Source organism: Emys orbicularis, chromosome 9 (genome assembly GCF_028017835.1).
Source record: "Emys orbicularis isolate rEmyOrb1 chromosome 9, rEmyOrb1.hap1, whole genome shotgun sequence".
NCBI classification, from domain to species: domain Eukaryota; kingdom Metazoa; phylum Chordata; order Testudines; family Emydidae; genus Emys; species Emys orbicularis.
In genome coordinates, this window is record NC_088691.1 from 24,601,240 (window position 1) to 24,618,165 (window position 16,926).

General features: G+C 50.0%; 1 protein-coding gene across 1 annotated transcript in view; it reads right to left on the reverse strand.

The window, feature by feature from the left end:
* The window catches only part of LOC135883699 (relaxin receptor 1-like), a 32,740-nt gene extending 16,570 nt beyond the window's left edge, over positions 1–16,170 (reverse strand). The window contains exons 1-10 of the mRNA XM_065410934.1: positions 16,137–16,170; positions 10,006–10,152; positions 9,135–9,224; positions 8,299–8,404; positions 7,159–7,230; positions 5,861–5,932; positions 5,350–5,421; positions 3,824–3,895; positions 1,071–1,145; positions 319–390 (exon numbers count right to left, since the gene is read on the reverse strand). Of these exons, the coding sequence (XP_065267006.1) occupies positions 319–390; positions 1,071–1,145; positions 3,824–3,895; positions 5,350–5,421; positions 5,861–5,932; positions 7,159–7,230; positions 8,299–8,404; positions 9,135–9,224; positions 10,006–10,152; positions 16,137–16,170 (812 nt within the window). The remainder of the gene's footprint in view (positions 1–318; positions 391–1,070; positions 1,146–3,823; positions 3,896–5,349; positions 5,422–5,860; positions 5,933–7,158; positions 7,231–8,298; positions 8,405–9,134; positions 9,225–10,005; positions 10,153–16,136) is intronic.
* Between the last annotated feature and the right edge of the window lie 756 nt (positions 16,171–16,926).

Consider the following 16,926-nt stretch of genomic DNA (forward strand, 5'->3'; position numbering starts at 1 on the left):
ATGAAATTGTCTCTACTGTTGCTGTTTATAAACATAGGTTGTGTGCCACAAAATGGATTCAAGATGCCAGATCTGCAGTAGGGACAAAGCGGCCTAGCTCTGTTGAAGTCATTGGACCTGCACTGATTTATACGAGCTGAGAATCTGGCCCAAGGTCGCTGGTGTTACACCCAATTCATAGCATGACCCAGCTGATAGATGAGGTCCCTGGTGATTTCCCCCATGCAGGTGAGGGTTGAAGGGGGACTCCATAGCCACGCCACATCCCACTCTGCCCCCCACACCTTAGTGTACGGCCAGTGGAGGGTTGGTACTCACAGCACAGTGAAGGTGCTGCATTCCTGGAACACTGAGCTCCTCAGAGCATGGATCTGGTTTCCTTCCAGCTCCCTAGAGAAAGAGCAGTAGCTGGGTTTCCGTGGATAGCAATCCTTCACCTTATTGATCCCCCTCCAACCTAGATGTCCTCGGCCAGACAAATTGTTGCTTCTCCCTGGACAGAAGGGAGTCTGTCCCGATGCCACCCATGAGAGCAGAGCTCCTGACCCCAGCTGCCTGGCAGCGGTGTGAGAACTGACCCCAAAGATCATTGTCTCTGGTCCTGCTTTCTGTGTCACTGTCAAAAACTCCACTATCCCCTCATCTCCCAGGCTCACGACCTCCCTATCCTCTTCATTTCCTTTCTCTGACGCATGCTCTCACTAGGGCCTGTCATTGCTTCCTCTCTAATATCCACCCTGTCCCCTCGCTCCCCTCTGTTAAAACACCTTTGCTTGTCTCTCGTCTGCTGCAGCCTTCTCCTCTCTGCCTTTCCAGTCCAGCCAAATCACCTCAAGCTAACCCCTGCTCTGATCGCATCTACCGCGCTGCCCTGCAGAATACCAAGAGAGACACAGCTGCTTCTCCTCGCCCCCTAGCCTGCACTGGGAATACCCCCACCCAACCTGCTCACAAGAATGAATGCCACTGGCGGGGGTGGGCTGAGGTGCCTGTGCCTTAGTCTGGCTAACCCAACACCACAGCCTCTGCCGATTCAGACACCAGATCTCCACACCAGGGCAGGTACTCACAGCCAGCTGAGCTTCGGCATCTCTGCACATACGGAAGTGTTGGGCATGCTACTCAGGGAGTTGTTCAGCATGTACCTGGTTGGGAAGCAATAAGAAAACCTTAGATGGGCTGGGATCTGAGTTACTACAGAGAATTCTTTCCTGGGTGTCTGGCTGGTGAGTCTTGCCCATACGCTCAGGGTTTAGCTGATCACCATATCTGGAGTCGAGAAGGAATTTTCCTCCAGGGCAGATTGGCAGAAGCCCTGGAGGTTTTTCTCCTTCCTCTGCAGCATGGGGCACAGGTCACTTGCTGGAAGATTCTCTGCACCTTGAAGTCTTTAAACCAGGATTTGAGGACTTCAATGGCTCAGACACAGGTTTGATACAGGAGTGGGTGGGTGAGATTCTGTGGCCAGCATTGTGCAGGAAGTCAGACTAGATGATCATAATGGTCCCTTCTGACCTTAAAGTCTATGAGTCTATTAATGCCTAGTACATGTGCCCAGTACACAGGGGGGATTGGCACTGCATTCCTGGCACAGTCACTAATGCCTCTGAGCCTGAAATGCAGTTACCTATCTATGCTGAATACAGTACGTGCAACATTTCACTAGGCCTGTCCTCGCAGTCTGTCTGTCATAGACAGCTCTCCAATGGCTCCCACAGTAGTAGGGAGTCACACCCCCTGTGTCCAGAGATCACAGGTCATTGAGCCAATCCATTGCACAGATATTAGTGGTTGCTGTTAGTTTCACTCATTTCCTTTAGGGTACTGACTCAGATAACCACAATTTATAGATAAGATTATCTTCAGCAGGGTTCCTGTGGAAATAATGGCATATGCTCATGTAATGACAGATTGTATCCTAATGCATGCATACAAGAGGGCCAAAATCAGGTTGCACAGGCAACCCACAGCAATTGCAGGGAAAGGCCTGCTCAGTCTGTGTAGCCCTGGCTGAAGCATGCTTGCTGCAGACAGCAGCTTCAGAGAATGTAGCTCCCTAACTCTAGCAATTCTCTACCAAGCAGGTGGGAACTTCAATTTTTCAAAGGTTTATAACTTGGCCAAATGTGAGTAGTTTTTCCCAAGAACAACAAAAGACACATCCCTGCCAAATGTCAAGTCCCTGCTCCAGGGCATGGAGGTGCTAGAGCTTCTCAACAAAATGGTTGTGGGAATATTTTTTAACATGGGCAAAACAAAGCATTTCCCCCTAATCGTGTTCTGATTAATGGCTGAACCATTTTTGCTGAAATGTCCCCAAAACATTCTGCCTGAGGCACATGCCTGGCACGGAAAATTTTAGACAAACAATTAAAGTTTGGCAAAGTTGTAAGAAAAAGAAACAGGGTCATACACTGTGAAGTGTTGGGCAACATTACGTATAGGCGGCATCAGCAGCTCTGCCTATAATTAAGTGCCAGACACAGAGATCTTTATTCAGGCAAAACTACCAGTGGAGATTTGCCTGCATTAGGACAGAATAATAGTGATAAGATTTGGCCTTAAATACAGTGCAGCAAAGGAAAGGAATGGTATAGATCAGTGCTTCTCAACCGGTGGGTCACAAACATTGTGGGGAGGGAGTCACTCACAAATGACAATCGGGGGAGGAGGGGAAGCGCAAAACATTGACACTTTTAGTACTATCTAAAGCAGAGGTGGGCAAACTACGGCCCGCGGGCCACATCCGGCCCACGGGACTGTCCTGCCTGGCCCTTGCGCTCCTGGCCGGGGAGGCTGTCCCCCCTCCCCTGCAGCCACACCGCCGCGCGGGCAGCGCTCTGGGCAGTGGAGCGGCGTGCTCCTGCAGAGCAGAGCGGCAGCCTGTCTAGCTTCGGCTGGGCAGCGCGACTGCCAGACATGCTGCTCTGAGCAGCATGGTAAGGGGGCCGGGGCTGTGGCATTGGATAAGGGGCAGGGGGTCCTGGGGGACAGTCAGGAGACAGGGAGCAGGGGGCAGTTGGATGGGGCGGAGGTTCTGGGGAGGGCGGTCAGGGGATGGGAAACGGGAGGTTTGGATAAGCGTGGGAGTCCCAGGGGGCGTGTCAGGGGGCGGGGGTGTGGATAGGGATCACGAGATGGGGAACAGGGGGGTTGGATAGGCATGGGGGTTCCGGGGGCCTGTCAGGGGGCGGGGATGTGGATAGGGGTCGGGGCAGTCAGGGGACAGGGATCGGGGGGGGGGGGGGGGTTGGATAGGGGGTGGGGTCCCAGAGGGATGATTAGGGGTGGGGGGTCCCGGGAGGGGGGCGGTCAGGGGATAAGGAGCGGGGGGGGGTTGGGTTGAATGGGTCGGGAGTTCTGAGGGGGGCAGTCAGGGGGCGGGAAGTGGGAGGGGGCGGATAGAGGGTGGGGGGCAGGCTGTTTGGGGAGGCACAGCCTTCCCTACCTGGCCCTCAATACAGTTTGCAACCCCAATGTGACCCTCAGGCCAAAAAGTTTGCCCACCCCTGATGTAAAACAAAGAAAATCCTGCTTTCCTGATCCCCACACTCCCTTTTCCTTCAAGGTAACATATTCTGTCAACCTCTTGAAACATACACATAAATTGTGTAGCCTTAGCATTACTGTTGATACATTTTTTCACTCTTATTTTTATAGTAAATGTAATGAGGTCATGAAAAATGTTCAGTTTAAGTAAGGGATCACCAGCTTGAAATGGTTGAGAAACACTGGCCTAGGGGATGGGAATGAAAGATGCAGCATCAAGGACATTATGGAAGTGGGACCCCCAGAGACCCCAGAGGACTGGCTACAGACTTACAGAAAGTACAGAGATTTCAACCCCACAAAAGTCGCTGGGAGGATCTTGGCAATTCTGTTGTTATCCAGCATTCTGAAATGAGAAGAGGGAAACCAGAAGAACAGACTTTAGATGGAGAGGCAACTCCATAGGAACAAAGTAGGGGCTCTACTAGGTTAGGAAGGAGAGACCGTCTCACAGGCTTACATTTAGGTCTAAATTGTCCCTACGGGAGGTGGTTTCTTCCTTTTCTCCCTGACAGCAGAAATTCAGATAACATTAGCTTCCTCCTCTCCTTCACTGCTTGGTCCCTCCCCCGTCCATCTTCACCCCCCACCCAAGCCAGAGGAGATGAGTACATAGATAACCCCTTTGAATTTCCACCCAGAGCATTCTGGCTGATGTGCTTGCTCCGAGTTCAGAGTCTGGTTTCCTTCACAATCAGGGGGCTGCTGGATTTTTTTCTTTTGCTACAAAAATAAATGTTAAATTAAAAGTCCACTTGGGGAATTTGAGATTTAAGGGCACGTCCGGCTCCCCCAAAGATTTTGTGGCCAGGTTCGCCTGAATATCTGGGATAATACTTGAACAGTGGGATTCATTAGGCTGGGCAAGATGCCGCTGAGGCCAAGAGCTTAGCAAGATTCCCACGTGGATTAGACCTCTATATGGTTAAGGAGAACATCACAGTGATATTAAATGGGACTCTAAAGGGCTGGGAGCCTGGGAAGTTCTCTCTCCAGGCTTAGCTAAGCTCAATAAGGCAGCCATCTTGCAAAGCAGACATTATTGTTCTACTTCGCTAATGATCCCTGTATGGGCTCCATATGCAGCACCACAGACCTGAGGAAGAACTGCCTGGGTGCCCATACAGGGATCACTAGAGAAGAGGAACAATAATGTCTGCTTTGCAAGATTGCTGCCTTACTGAGCTTAGCTCAGCCTGGAGAGAGAACTTCCCAGCACTTCAGAGTCCCATCCTCATAATTTGCCACCTGATCAACCAACCTCTCCCTTAAATAGCCTAGAAAAAACCTGAGGAGCAGCTCACTCAGGGTGGTCCAGAGTGCCAGTCTGCCACCAAATCTTTGTGGGGAGCCAGGCTGGCATATGCACACACACTGCCATGCCTGATCAGACCAGTATTTGGTCCACCTAGGCCAGTATCCTGTCTCCAATTGTGGCCAGCAATGGATGCTTCAGAACGTTCAAGAAACCCCATTGTGGGCAATTACGGAGTAACCTGCCCAGAGAGAATGTTTCTTCCTAACCCCATACGTTACCGGTTGGCTTATGCCCTGTTGCAGAAGGGTTTATATCTCTGATATGCTTAATCCCATCTAATATCACTGTGATGTTCTCTTTAACCATATAGAGGTCTAATCCACGCAGGAATCTTGCTAAGCTCTTGGCCTCAACAGCATCTTGCCCAGCCTAATGTTCGAGTATTATCCCAGATATTCAGGCAAACCTGGCCTTAAACTCAATTCCATCCTCTTACTCCTCACTGAACCCCAGTGGGCCACCCAATGGAAAGAGGCACTTACAGCCATTCAAGATGATGCAGATCCTGGAAGACTCTTGGCTTCAGCTCAGTGATGTTATTGTGACTCAGGAACCTGGAATTGTTAAAGAGAAGAGAAGAAAAGTGACCTTGGGTTGATGCTGTTGGTTAAACTGGTTTTTATTCATCATCCATTTCCTGCCAGCAGCTCCCCTAAGCCTTATTTTAGGGGTGTGAATGGGGATACCCTCACGTCATCTGCATTTTGCAGGGGCAAGCCTGATTTGGAATGAATCATGTGGGGAGGGGAACATGAGAGAGAAACATTTGTAAGAGACAGAAGTCCTCCCTCCCCCATAACATGGTGCTCTAATTTCAAACATCGTTCTTGCTGGGGAGGGTGGGTACATTTTGTTCAGGCACATGTCTCCAGAGGTGCTGCTAGACCACGTGCGTTTAGGCTGCATTCATTCTGTGCTAAGAGGGCTGAAACACGGAGACTGTCAATAACCCCCTCTCCCCTGCGACCCACAACATGAAAAGCTTTTACTCACAGCACTTTAAGCTTGGAAAGTCCAGCAAAAGCATGGGGCAGTATTGACTGGATTTCGTTGTGCTGTAAGAGGCTGTTTACAAACCAAACAGAAATATCTCAGGGTTAATAGGGTTTCCACAGTGCTCCCAGCCCCTCCTGGTCCCCAGGACTGAATCAAACCTGTATCACTTCTGCACAGATGTACAGAGCGCTAGCAGCCCTGCCCACCCCTCAGAGAGATCAGGACTAAGCAATGAAACAGTCTCTTGCACAGCAATGTACAGCACTCCCATCCCCAGTAGCCCAGGGAGTGAGAGACCAGCACTGGGAATGGACCACAGTTTAGGGGAAGATGTTTTTATGGATAAAAGTACAGGACTGGCAGTCAGGAGTTGGGGGCTTGAGCCTTGGCCCTGCTAACAGGCTTTCTGTGCAACTTTGGGAACGTCACTTCCACGTTCTCTGCCTCAGTTTCCCCATCCGAGGGGAGTGAAGATGAAAGAACAAATGCTTGGAAATCATTAATGGCAGCTCTGAGATCCTGGTGCACTAGAGACAAGCACGGCACTATTATTATTATTACAAGCAAGGACGCTAGGCCGGGATCCAACCTGAAAGAACAAAATCTGTTCTGAGTGATCTCAGATCATAAACTCGCTGACGTGTCAGGCTGGAAATATCTTGTTTACCCAAGTGAAATGACTTGTAGAAAAGGTGCTGGAGTCTTCCAGGACAGAGAGCTGTTTGCTGTTCTCCCCTCTGCCGTTTAACAGCCATGCTGGACTCTGAACCTCCCAGACCCCATGTTATGTGAGCAAAAAGGTCACTTTGATTCCTCACCCCCTACTTAGCACATTATAATGGAAGCAGTGCAGGAAGAGCCCATGATATCTATGACAGATACCCACTGACTTCAATGCGCACTGGCTCAGACCACATACAAAATAATACAAGCACTGACAGAGCCAGCCAACCACGCTCAGTGATAACTAACTAAGGACCAATTGTAAACAAGGCCTTACCCAACCCTCCCGCTTTCTCTGCTCCTCTGACTCTGAAGCCGAACGCCCAAGAGGTGCGATGGTGGATTATTAAAATGAGAAAAGCCGCAGCCTCTGAGGACACAGGGCCCTGCCAGGCTGAAGAAGGCAAGGTCATCATCTCTTGCCTAGCCAAACAGGTCCTGCATAATATGGGCTTATTCTTTTAAATGTGGCGCTGCTGACTCAGCAAATTTGCTACTCTTCCTCCTTCCCCCTCCCCCCTCCCCCCGTGCCCTTGTCGATGAGCTGGCCGCTCTGAGGGGGTGGTACTTACAGCTTCTCCAGACTTCTGTACATGATAAACTGGTTGTCCCACAGTGAGTGGATTTTATTAATATTCAGAACCCTAGGGAGGGGTGGAAAGAAAAACCAGGGACCACTGATCAAGAAATACGTTGTGAACAATTAAGAAATGCAGGTCTCTTTACTCCCACCAGCCTCCCCCCAGGTAAAGTCCCCTCTTCCTATCTTATCTGAGTAACGTGTGTGAGACGTGTGGCTCTCTGCTATCCATTACTGATCGCATTTGTCAACAGCACTTCTTGAACTGCCGGCATCATTTTTGACACCTGAGGGTTTCGAGTGCTGCAACCCTTCCCCCCCACACACACCCCCCCCCCGATTCCTGTATGCAAATGGCGTTTGCCTGCTCAGACTGAGTAGCCAGGCTCGTTCTACCAGCTGTGCATGCCGCTCAGATGTCATGAGCCCAAAACGCTGCATGGCCCCAAATATCGGACATGCCAATTTTTTAGGCAAGGTTCACAGCCCCTTGCAGAGTTATTCATCCTCGGTAGAAAGGGGCTAGAGAAATGCAAAGGGTCCATTATTTAATGCCAATAATCCAGGGAAAGACAACAACTCAGTACAAACTAATGGATGGGAAATTCATTCAGTTTGATGTCAAAATTTTCTTCTTGCCTTCACAGCAAGCACTTTGCAGTTAGGCCTACCCTGGGGGATGAAGCCTGGGGCTTTGGCCAAAAGGCTCACAGTTTACCAGCCATCTCTCCAGCTATTGGTGGCTTAGACCTCTCTTGCCTGATTGGCACAGAGCACCTGGCAGCAGCACCTCCAGCATTAAAATGCAGCCTCATGGGTTTGATCATAGAGGATTAGGGAAAAGCTGAGATTTGAGCATCTGGGGCATCCTTAATCTAAGCGATAAAGGTCTCCTTGTGATAATCCCAGACTCAGTTTGCTAGATAACAGGCACAAATTTCTCTGCATTATCACCTTTGGAACTAGCTTCCTCTGCAGCCTTGCCACTAGGTGGCACTACCCCCTTGATGATTGATGCTATGCAGCACAGTGAGACAGGCTAAAAATGGGAATCACCAGGGCAAATTTCCCACTGGCTCCAATTTTGCAAAGAAAGGGACACATTTACCCCATGGTGGCCCCTGTTACTCACAGCTTCGTCACGTTGGAGGAGACCCAGGGGACAGTGTGCAAGTTCTGGCCGGTGCAGTCTATCGTCCTTCCCTGGCACTGGCATTCCTCTGGGAACCGGTCAAGCACTGGGGACAAGCACAAGGGAAACAGTGAGACTGGAGACAGACAGGATCTCAGTATGTGGCTGGGCAGGTGAGCAGATAAAAGGACACACTGGTGCACAGACAGGGGTCAGGGCTGGCTGGATATGTCGGGGTCAAAGGGGCAGGGGACGGCAGACACACTCCTAAAGAGCAACACGGGAGCAGTGGAGGGGATGAAAGGAGAGGCAGGGTGTGTGAAGGGAGAGGAGACAGAAGGGGAGAGATGCTTTCTTGAACTTCTCAGGTCTGGGCTGGGAATCTTGCAGGGCCAGCCTTGGTTGGGGTATTTCAGCACATCCAGGCCTGGACAGAACCAGGAAGACCAAAAAAGCAGATTCACCCTGGTGGGAGTGAGGGAGGGTGAGTCGAACTCCCCCAAACCTGAGCAAAGCTCAGTCTGAATTTTGGGTTAGGCTCCAGGGTGAGATTTTACCAACTTCCCAGGATCCCAACTTTAGGGCTTGTTCAAACCTCACAGGGTCACGAGGTAGCACCTTTGCCATGCAGGGGCAACCCTATCCCACTCCAGAGGGAGGGGCGTGAGAGACAGGAATGAAAGAGGCATGATGAGAGGGGAAAGGGGGCAGAGAGAGCACAAAAGGGGAGGAAGCGGCGGAGACAGGAGGGCTTGAGCAGTAGCATGGGGAGGCTGGGGAAGACACAGTAGAAGAGGAGGGAATACAAAGCCAGCCCCAGGAATGGAAATACTCACCACAGACTGGGGTCTCCTCTTCCTCAGTGGCTCTGCTGCCCTTGGTTTGCTGCATGTCATCCAAGATCTGCAGCCACCCGCTATTATCCACTAGAAAAGAGAAGGCAGAAGTCATGCGGGTTTGTCCGCCCCCGCCCCCCCCGCCCCCCCCCCGCATCTCACAGCAGACTCACTCACTGCTCCTCCCCATGCCCAGCCTTCCCCAGGCTCGCTCACCCCCACTCTGATTCCTGATCTTAGTGCTGGGAACCACGCGCTTGAGAGACGTTTACATCAGCACTGGGCCTGAACCAAACGCCTGGATCAGAATACCCCTGAACTCGGAGGGAGGGAATTCAGAATCTGAACTGAAGCTGGTTCTTGCAGTTGGAGCCCATTTTTATAAGCCTTAGATCCGAATCCCCTGAAACATGGGGTGTTCAAAACCTGGATCCAGCCCCATGTTTGGTGACTTCAGCCCATCTCTAGTTTACGCTAGCTCCTGCCCACTGCCCCTTTGACTCTCTACTGTGTCCTGACAGGATATTCCTCTTCTGCTGGGTCTTACATTCCTACATTTAAGGCTGGGGTGATCTCCGTCTGACAACCCCATACCTAGACATCTGTGTCATTATTAGAAGGTCAGAGGAAATTGTACTCTCCCAGTAAGAGATTTATACCTTCAGTGATCGCTGCAAGGCAGCCAGGTAACCATAAGTGACCCTTAAAGTCTGCCCCGTGTTCATGTTCCCAGAATCCCCTTGAATATATTGGTGGTTCTGGATCTGGGATTTCCGGGTCCACATGGTTTATTAACTACAGGGCATCTGCCTTTGGTCTGGCGGCAAGGAGAAATGGAAGGAGGGGACAGGCTGTGAGGTTAGCTAATTACCGCAGTTCTCTTCGTCGGCGCCGTTGTCGCAGTCCTTCTCTCCATTGCAGTGCAGGAGCTGGGGTAAACAGACAGACAGGTTGCCACAGGGGAACTGTCCCAAAGGGCAGGCATAGCTGTCCAGCCTGGAATGAACCAGAAGAGACTCTGCCAAAGGAAAGCAAGACACAGTCAAAAAGCATCCTTGAACAGGCCAGTCCCCTGTCCCTGCCTACGGCTGGCTTAAGACCCACCTCTCACCCTTGGCTTACTAGTGCTGATCTTGCCAGGACATGGCAATCCATTACTGTATGGTACCCTATTACTGCACATTAGCCCAGTCCCATCTGGCATGACTTATCAGTGGGATTCTAGCAGCACCAGTCCATCTGGACCATGCTCCTTGATTGTTCAGATGTCTCCCAGTGCTCTGGCAGGGTCTGAGAACTGCAAAGAGCAGACATGCCCTGACATTGTAAGAGCATGAAGAGATGTCTCACCATAGCCAAGAGACATTTCCCTTCCTCCCTCTCAAATGAGAGAACAGGAAACAGAAGCAGTAGCAAATTCTGCACCTCCATCTGACGATTCTGATAGCTTTCTTTGATAGGATAACGAGTCTTGTGGATAAGGGAGAAGCTGTGGATGTGGTATACCTAGACTTTAGTAAGGCATTTGATACGGTCTCACATGATATTCTTATCGATAAACTAGGCAAATACAATTTAGATGGGGCTACTATAAGGTGGGTGCATAACTGGCTGGATAACCGTACTCAGAGAGTTGTTATTAATGGTTCCCAATCCTGCTGGAAAGGCTTAACGAGTGGGGTTCCGCAGGGGTCTGTTTTGGGACCGGCTCTGTTCAATATCTTCATTAACGACTTAGATATTGGCATAGAAAGTACGCTTATTAAGTTTGCGGATGATACCAAACTGGGAGGGATTGCAACTGCTTTGGAGGACAGGGTCATAATTCAAAATGATCTGGACAAATTGGAGAAATGGTCTGAGTTAAACAGGATGAAGTTTAACAAAGACAAATGCAAGTGCTCCACTTAGGAAGAAAAAATCAGTTTCACACATACAGAATGGGAAGAGACTGTCTAGGAAGGAGTACGGCAGAAAGGGATCTAGGGGTTATAGTGGACCACAAGCTAAATATGAGTCAACAGTGTGATGCTGTTGCAAAAAAAGCAAACATGATTCTGGGATGTATTAACAGGTGTGTTGTGAGCAAGACACGAGAAGTCATTCTTCCGCTCTACTCTGCTCTGGTTAGGCCTCAGCTGGAGTATTGTGTCCAGTTTTGGGCACCGCATTTCAAGAAAGATGTGGAGAAATTGGAAAGGGTCCAGAGAAGAGCAACAAGAATGATTAAAGGTCTTGAGAACATGACCTATGAAGGAAGGCTGAAAGAACTGGGTTTGTTTAGTTTGGAAAAGAGAAGACTGAGAGGGGACATGATAGCAGTTTTCAGGTATCTAAAAGGGTGTCATAAGGAGGAGGGAGAAAACTTGTTCACCTTAGCCTCTAAGGATAGAACAAGAAGCAATGGGCTTAAACTGCAGCAAGGGAGGTCTAGGTTGGACATTAGGAAAAAGTTCCTAACTGTCAGGGTGGTTAAACACTGGAATAAATTGCCTAGGGAGGTTGTGGAATCTCCATCTCTGGAGATATTTAAGAGTAGGTTAGATAAATGTCTATCAGGGATGGTCTAGACAGTATTTGGTCCTGCCATGCGGGCAGGGGACTGGACTCGATGACCTCTCGAGGTCCCTTCCAGTCCTAGAATCTATGAATCTATGAATCTATGATTCCATCTGGGACAGTGGAGGCATCTCAGAAAACGCTTGCAGAAAAACCATCATTATGAAAAAGAATCCAGCACAGGTCAGCAGTGATGGCAAGACGTGCTCATCAAATGGCTGTTTTGTGGCCAACGTGACAGACATGCCACAAAATCACCAGGACAGTTAATACTAATAGATTCTGCCACCAGATTATTGCTATTTACTGAGAACCATACAGCTTGCTGCTGTACATTATGTAAGGGGAGAGCTGGTTCTTGTGGTATGAAGCTCACCATGGCACTATGTTCGATACAGACACAGACACATAGTCTCCTTTTGTAACTTGGTTAATTTAGTTTTTAAATCCTCATTATCTGCTGGGTGAATGGCCCTTGAAATGCCTGACAGGAGAAGGGGTGAGGTTCAGGAGGAATTTGGTTGGTCATTGAGGCTGAAGTCCCCTAGGGGGTTGGGTTTCATGGGAATGGATAAGGCACATTGAGGGGGATGAAGAGGGGGAGCCATGCTGTGCCTGCTCTGAGGAGAAATCGAGGCCATCGGTCTCTGGGACTGTCAATCCAGCATCTTTCCCCACCACAAGAAAACTACAAAGGAGGACACGGGACCCGACACTGACTTCCCGCCTACATGACTCACTCCAAAGTGTCCTCCCTCTGGGCTTTGGGTGGCAGGACTGCTCCGTAGGACATGGGCCATGCTCGGTGGGGTATGTGTGAGGTGACGGGGTGCCAGCGACAATCAAGATAAGGCCCTTTAGGCAGGAGGTCGCTGTCACTCCTACTCTGTTTGGAGCTGAAACCCACTTATGTTCCAAGGGGGAGTAAAATAACTCCTGCTGGGTCAGACATCAGATCTCCAGGGCTGGCCAGGTTACTTCAAGCCAACATGGGGTCACTCCCTAATGAGACACAAAGGAGTTGGAGATCTATTAGACTGTGAAATGGTGGCTGCTGCATCCTTTATGTCACTGAAAATCAGACTGGAGAATAGACTGTAGGGGCCAAACCTGCACTGGCCAGGGAGCTGGACTAGATGGGACCTCGGCAGAGGAGCAGGAGGTGGCTTGACTCACACTGACTGCTCTTCTAAGATGGCAGCAACCTCAGGAAAAGGTGTAGAGGGACCCTCTGGTGTGGGGAGTGACAGCCCCTTCTCTGGAGTGGTTCCAGGCGGCACAGCAGAGAGGCAGCTTGGTGTACAGGCAGAACTGGGAACAGGAGGTCTTTTCATGGAGTTACATACGCCAAGGAAAGCAGAAGAGACTCAGACACATTATTAACTACAGTATAACAAACCAGCTCCATAGCCCTCTGGAAAAGCCACCCTCCCCTGAGGTGCAGTTCACTCCCTGTGATCATTAGCCTCAGTAACTTAAACCTCCACTTTGCTGAGCCCTTTCCGTCAGGCAGCTCTGAAATGTCAATCAGAGCTTCAAAGCACCCCAGCCACTCAGCTCTGTTCATTAATATCCTACAATTAACTGTGTCAAAAGCACTCTCCAGATCAAGCAAAATGTTTCCATGCACTCGCCTTTGATCAGGGCCCGAGGAAGCTATCGCAGTCTATGGCTGTGACAGAACAGTGTGAACAGCCCGGGCTTGTCATTCAAGGTTTTCTGCTGCTGCTAACATTCCCATGGATAGTGGCTGACAGTCTGTGTTTAACACTGAAGATGCATCTATTAGCTGATTTCATAATGTGGGGCAGTGAGTGTCATTTGTACCACTCACCATTTCACCTGGCAATGGATGTGCTTTGGGTGGTTGGGTCATTTCTCCTCTCCCTCCTCCCTCCCCCAATCCCTGAGTCCCAAGGATTCAAGCTGGTGTATTTTACTGAGACGATTATGACCCCAGAGGCAAGTTGTAATCAAAAGAAGAGGAACGTGGAGACAGGACTGGCAGCAGGTATAAGTGGTATAAGTCAGTGTCGAAGCCGGCACTTAGTCTAAAGCAGTCCCTGCCCCAAGCAGCTTGCAGTTTAGCTTAGACAGCTACAGTCCAAACAGTCAGAGGTGGGAGAGAGGCATCAGTCCCAGTCAAAGTTGGCCCGTAGTGGAAGGCAAGGGGAATGAATTTTAAAGGGAGATCTGTGAGTCTCAAAGAGGAGCTGCAGGAGAAGACTGTTCCAAGTGTAGGGGCATGTGGGCAATCTATCTCTATACGGGTGGCAGGATGCAATAGAAACACAGACAGCATGTTATGTGCTTGGAAAGCTGCCACAGCTGCAGGATAGCAGAGAGGGTGGTGACCCTTTCCTCCCTTCCAAGTGCCCCTCTGAACATGGCTTTATTCTGGGTCAGTCACAGGGTTATCAGATTCCTAGGGGCTAACAGAATTTCTCCTACTGGTGGTGAGGGGAGTTCACAGACCATCGGGGTCATCGCAATACCGTTCACGGCACCCCCCCTTCCTCGTGCCTCGTGGGGAGGATTGCAGCCGGGTTTTGCAGCAGGAGTCACTGAACTCTTAGGCAGCAAAGATCCCAATTTCTCGCCACTGCCTTCAGTGAATAGAGAAATGCAGAGAGTGTGCTAGCACCACAGAATTGATTCTAATCAGAATGGTCCTTCCGTGAAGCATAGACATCTCTTTAGGGTTTGGCCCATTTCTAGAGAGGTGCTCCAGTGGACAAGGAAAAGGAGCGGATGGAACTCAAAGCAGTTTGCAGTGAACAGGCTACACCCTAGAAGCTGCCTCTGATTTACTACGCCAGTGGCTAATAGCAGGGAGCACACAATATGCACAGTGACGTTATTTATAGTGCAAAATAGTACCCAAAAGCTGCTACACCCTGGGCAGATGCAGTCCCTATCCTGAACAGTTTACAGTCTCACCAAAGGCTCATCTGCATGAATGCCCTATCTTTTCACAGGCTGACGCTGCCTGGATCGGAAGTATTTTTCCACATTAACTCAGCGTTTCAGCAGCCTCTCTGTAACAATTGGTTGGAGCAGCAAAACAGCAGACCCTGGCAGGGTCCCCAGCCGTATATCTTCCACATGGGCCCTGGGGACCCGTTAACCTTTTATCAGATTTATTGACGCATCTAGGACGTTTGTTCTGAGGGAAACATGGTCCCAAAATGCCTGCAACACCCTCTGGAGCTAATCAACATGATTAAAAGTGTTTAATATTTGGAGCAGCAATAGACTTTGAATCCATGAATCTTTCCCTAAAAAACTGGAGCTTTCCCAAAAACCGCTGGAGAGAGCTATATCCATCCTAGGCCATAAAACTGATCTGAACAACATTTCTAACAGCCACAGCCAGTGCTTGTCCTCCTTGCTGCATCTTAAGTTACAATACAGAGCCATTTGTGGGCAAAGTTGCAACTTCTTAGAACTGTTCTAGGTGCAGCGTGGGCACTTCGGGCATGTTCCAGAACCTGAGAATTAATCTACCAGTTGGGATCAAACAGAACCCCCCCCCCCCCCGCCCCGCCGCCCCGAGCTCTTTCTTTCCCGTTTTGAAGGCAGCATCTGACGTTAGCTGGGGAGTATTCAGTATCACACGTCAATGTCTGGGCATCTCCAACAGCTGGGTCTGCTCTCCTTCCATCAGAGCTGGAGACACCTCAGGATTCCATTTCAGGCTCTGCCTGGGGTCAGCGTCTCCATTGCAGAGCTCTGAATATGTAGTTCTCTTATTTAAAGTGAATGTATTTATTTAGGCTCATATCAGACATCAAGACACGTCTATCCTGAGCTCCAGACACCACCTCTGCCCCAAAAGCCTGGGGAGATAGATGGGTCTTGTACCCTGCCCTGAAAATCAGCAGGATCAAGCCATTTCAGCCAAAGCAAGGAGTCCGTTCCAAAGTGGAGGGCTCCTCACAGAGAACACTCTGCCATCAATCAGCCTCCTCTCTCCTATACCAAGGGGGTTCCAGCTTGAGCACTCCCAATGCCACAGAAGGAGAGAGCTGCCTCTGCAGCATACAGGTCCCAAGCTATTCAGGGGGACTTTGGAGGTAAACACAGACTGCACTTGGAAGCCAACAGGCAGCAGCCAATGCTGACTCTGGAGCCCTTGTGCCATGTACTTCCAACAAAATAGACCACCGTTGCAGTCTGCCGAAGTTCCCCGTGTAGGCCATGTTGCAGCAGCGTAGTATGGAGGAGACAAAGACATGGCTTTCGGTAGCAAAGTCCATGTCAATAGCATGCTCCAGGCCAAACAAGGATGAAAAAAGCCATTTTGGTCACTGCAGCTCCACCAGCCTCTAACAGCAACGCTGGACCAACGATCACCCCAGATGGCAAACTCTGACCACACCTGGCAGACACACCTGGCAAAAGAAGGACTTCCCCTGCCAACCAACTCCACCACAGTTTTACCTGCATTGACTTCAGACATGTAGCTCTCATCCATGCCCTGGTCTCAGACACTGGGCAAGGCTTTCAACAGCACTGATTGGGTCAGATGAGCTGCAAATATAGCTGGGTTTCATCACATCTCCCCATCAGCCCTCCCAACAGCCCCATATACTCATTGAACAGGAGGGGAGGCAAGGTGGAACCCAGCCCCCTTAGGGATGCTGAGCAATTGCTCATCACCAGCCATTGGGAACTTTCAGTAAGGAACGAACAGAGCCCCAAGATCATCCTTGTCCACTCCTGCTACTTTCTGCAGGAGTCTATAGCCTCTCTCAATCAACAGTATCGGAGGTAGAGCTAACAGTGACAGTATGGACATCTGCTCTTCCTACAACATGATGGTGAAAATCTACTGGACTGATAGCCCTGGAGACTGAGGGACCACAAAAGAAGTACAGCCCAGGTAGCAGCAGGGTAAGTGTCCCTCACCAGTGTGACCAGAGTTCAATCTCCATGGTTCAGTCAGTCCATAACTTCTGTACTAAACATGCCTACGAGGGAATCGAGAGGTGTTAGTTGTGTTTTCAGGGATGCAGATACCTGCCCACTGGGAGATGGGCCGAGACTCACCGTTTATTTCACAGAGGGGATGGTCTAGCTGTCCAAGACAGAACTGGGTGCCAGAATTCCTGAGTCCTAGGCTTGCCTCTGACTTAGGGGAAATCATTTCTCTCCAGAAAAGGGGTAATAATATTTCCCTCCCCCATAGGCAGACTGTGAAGATCAATTCGCTAATGTTTAGAAAGGGCTT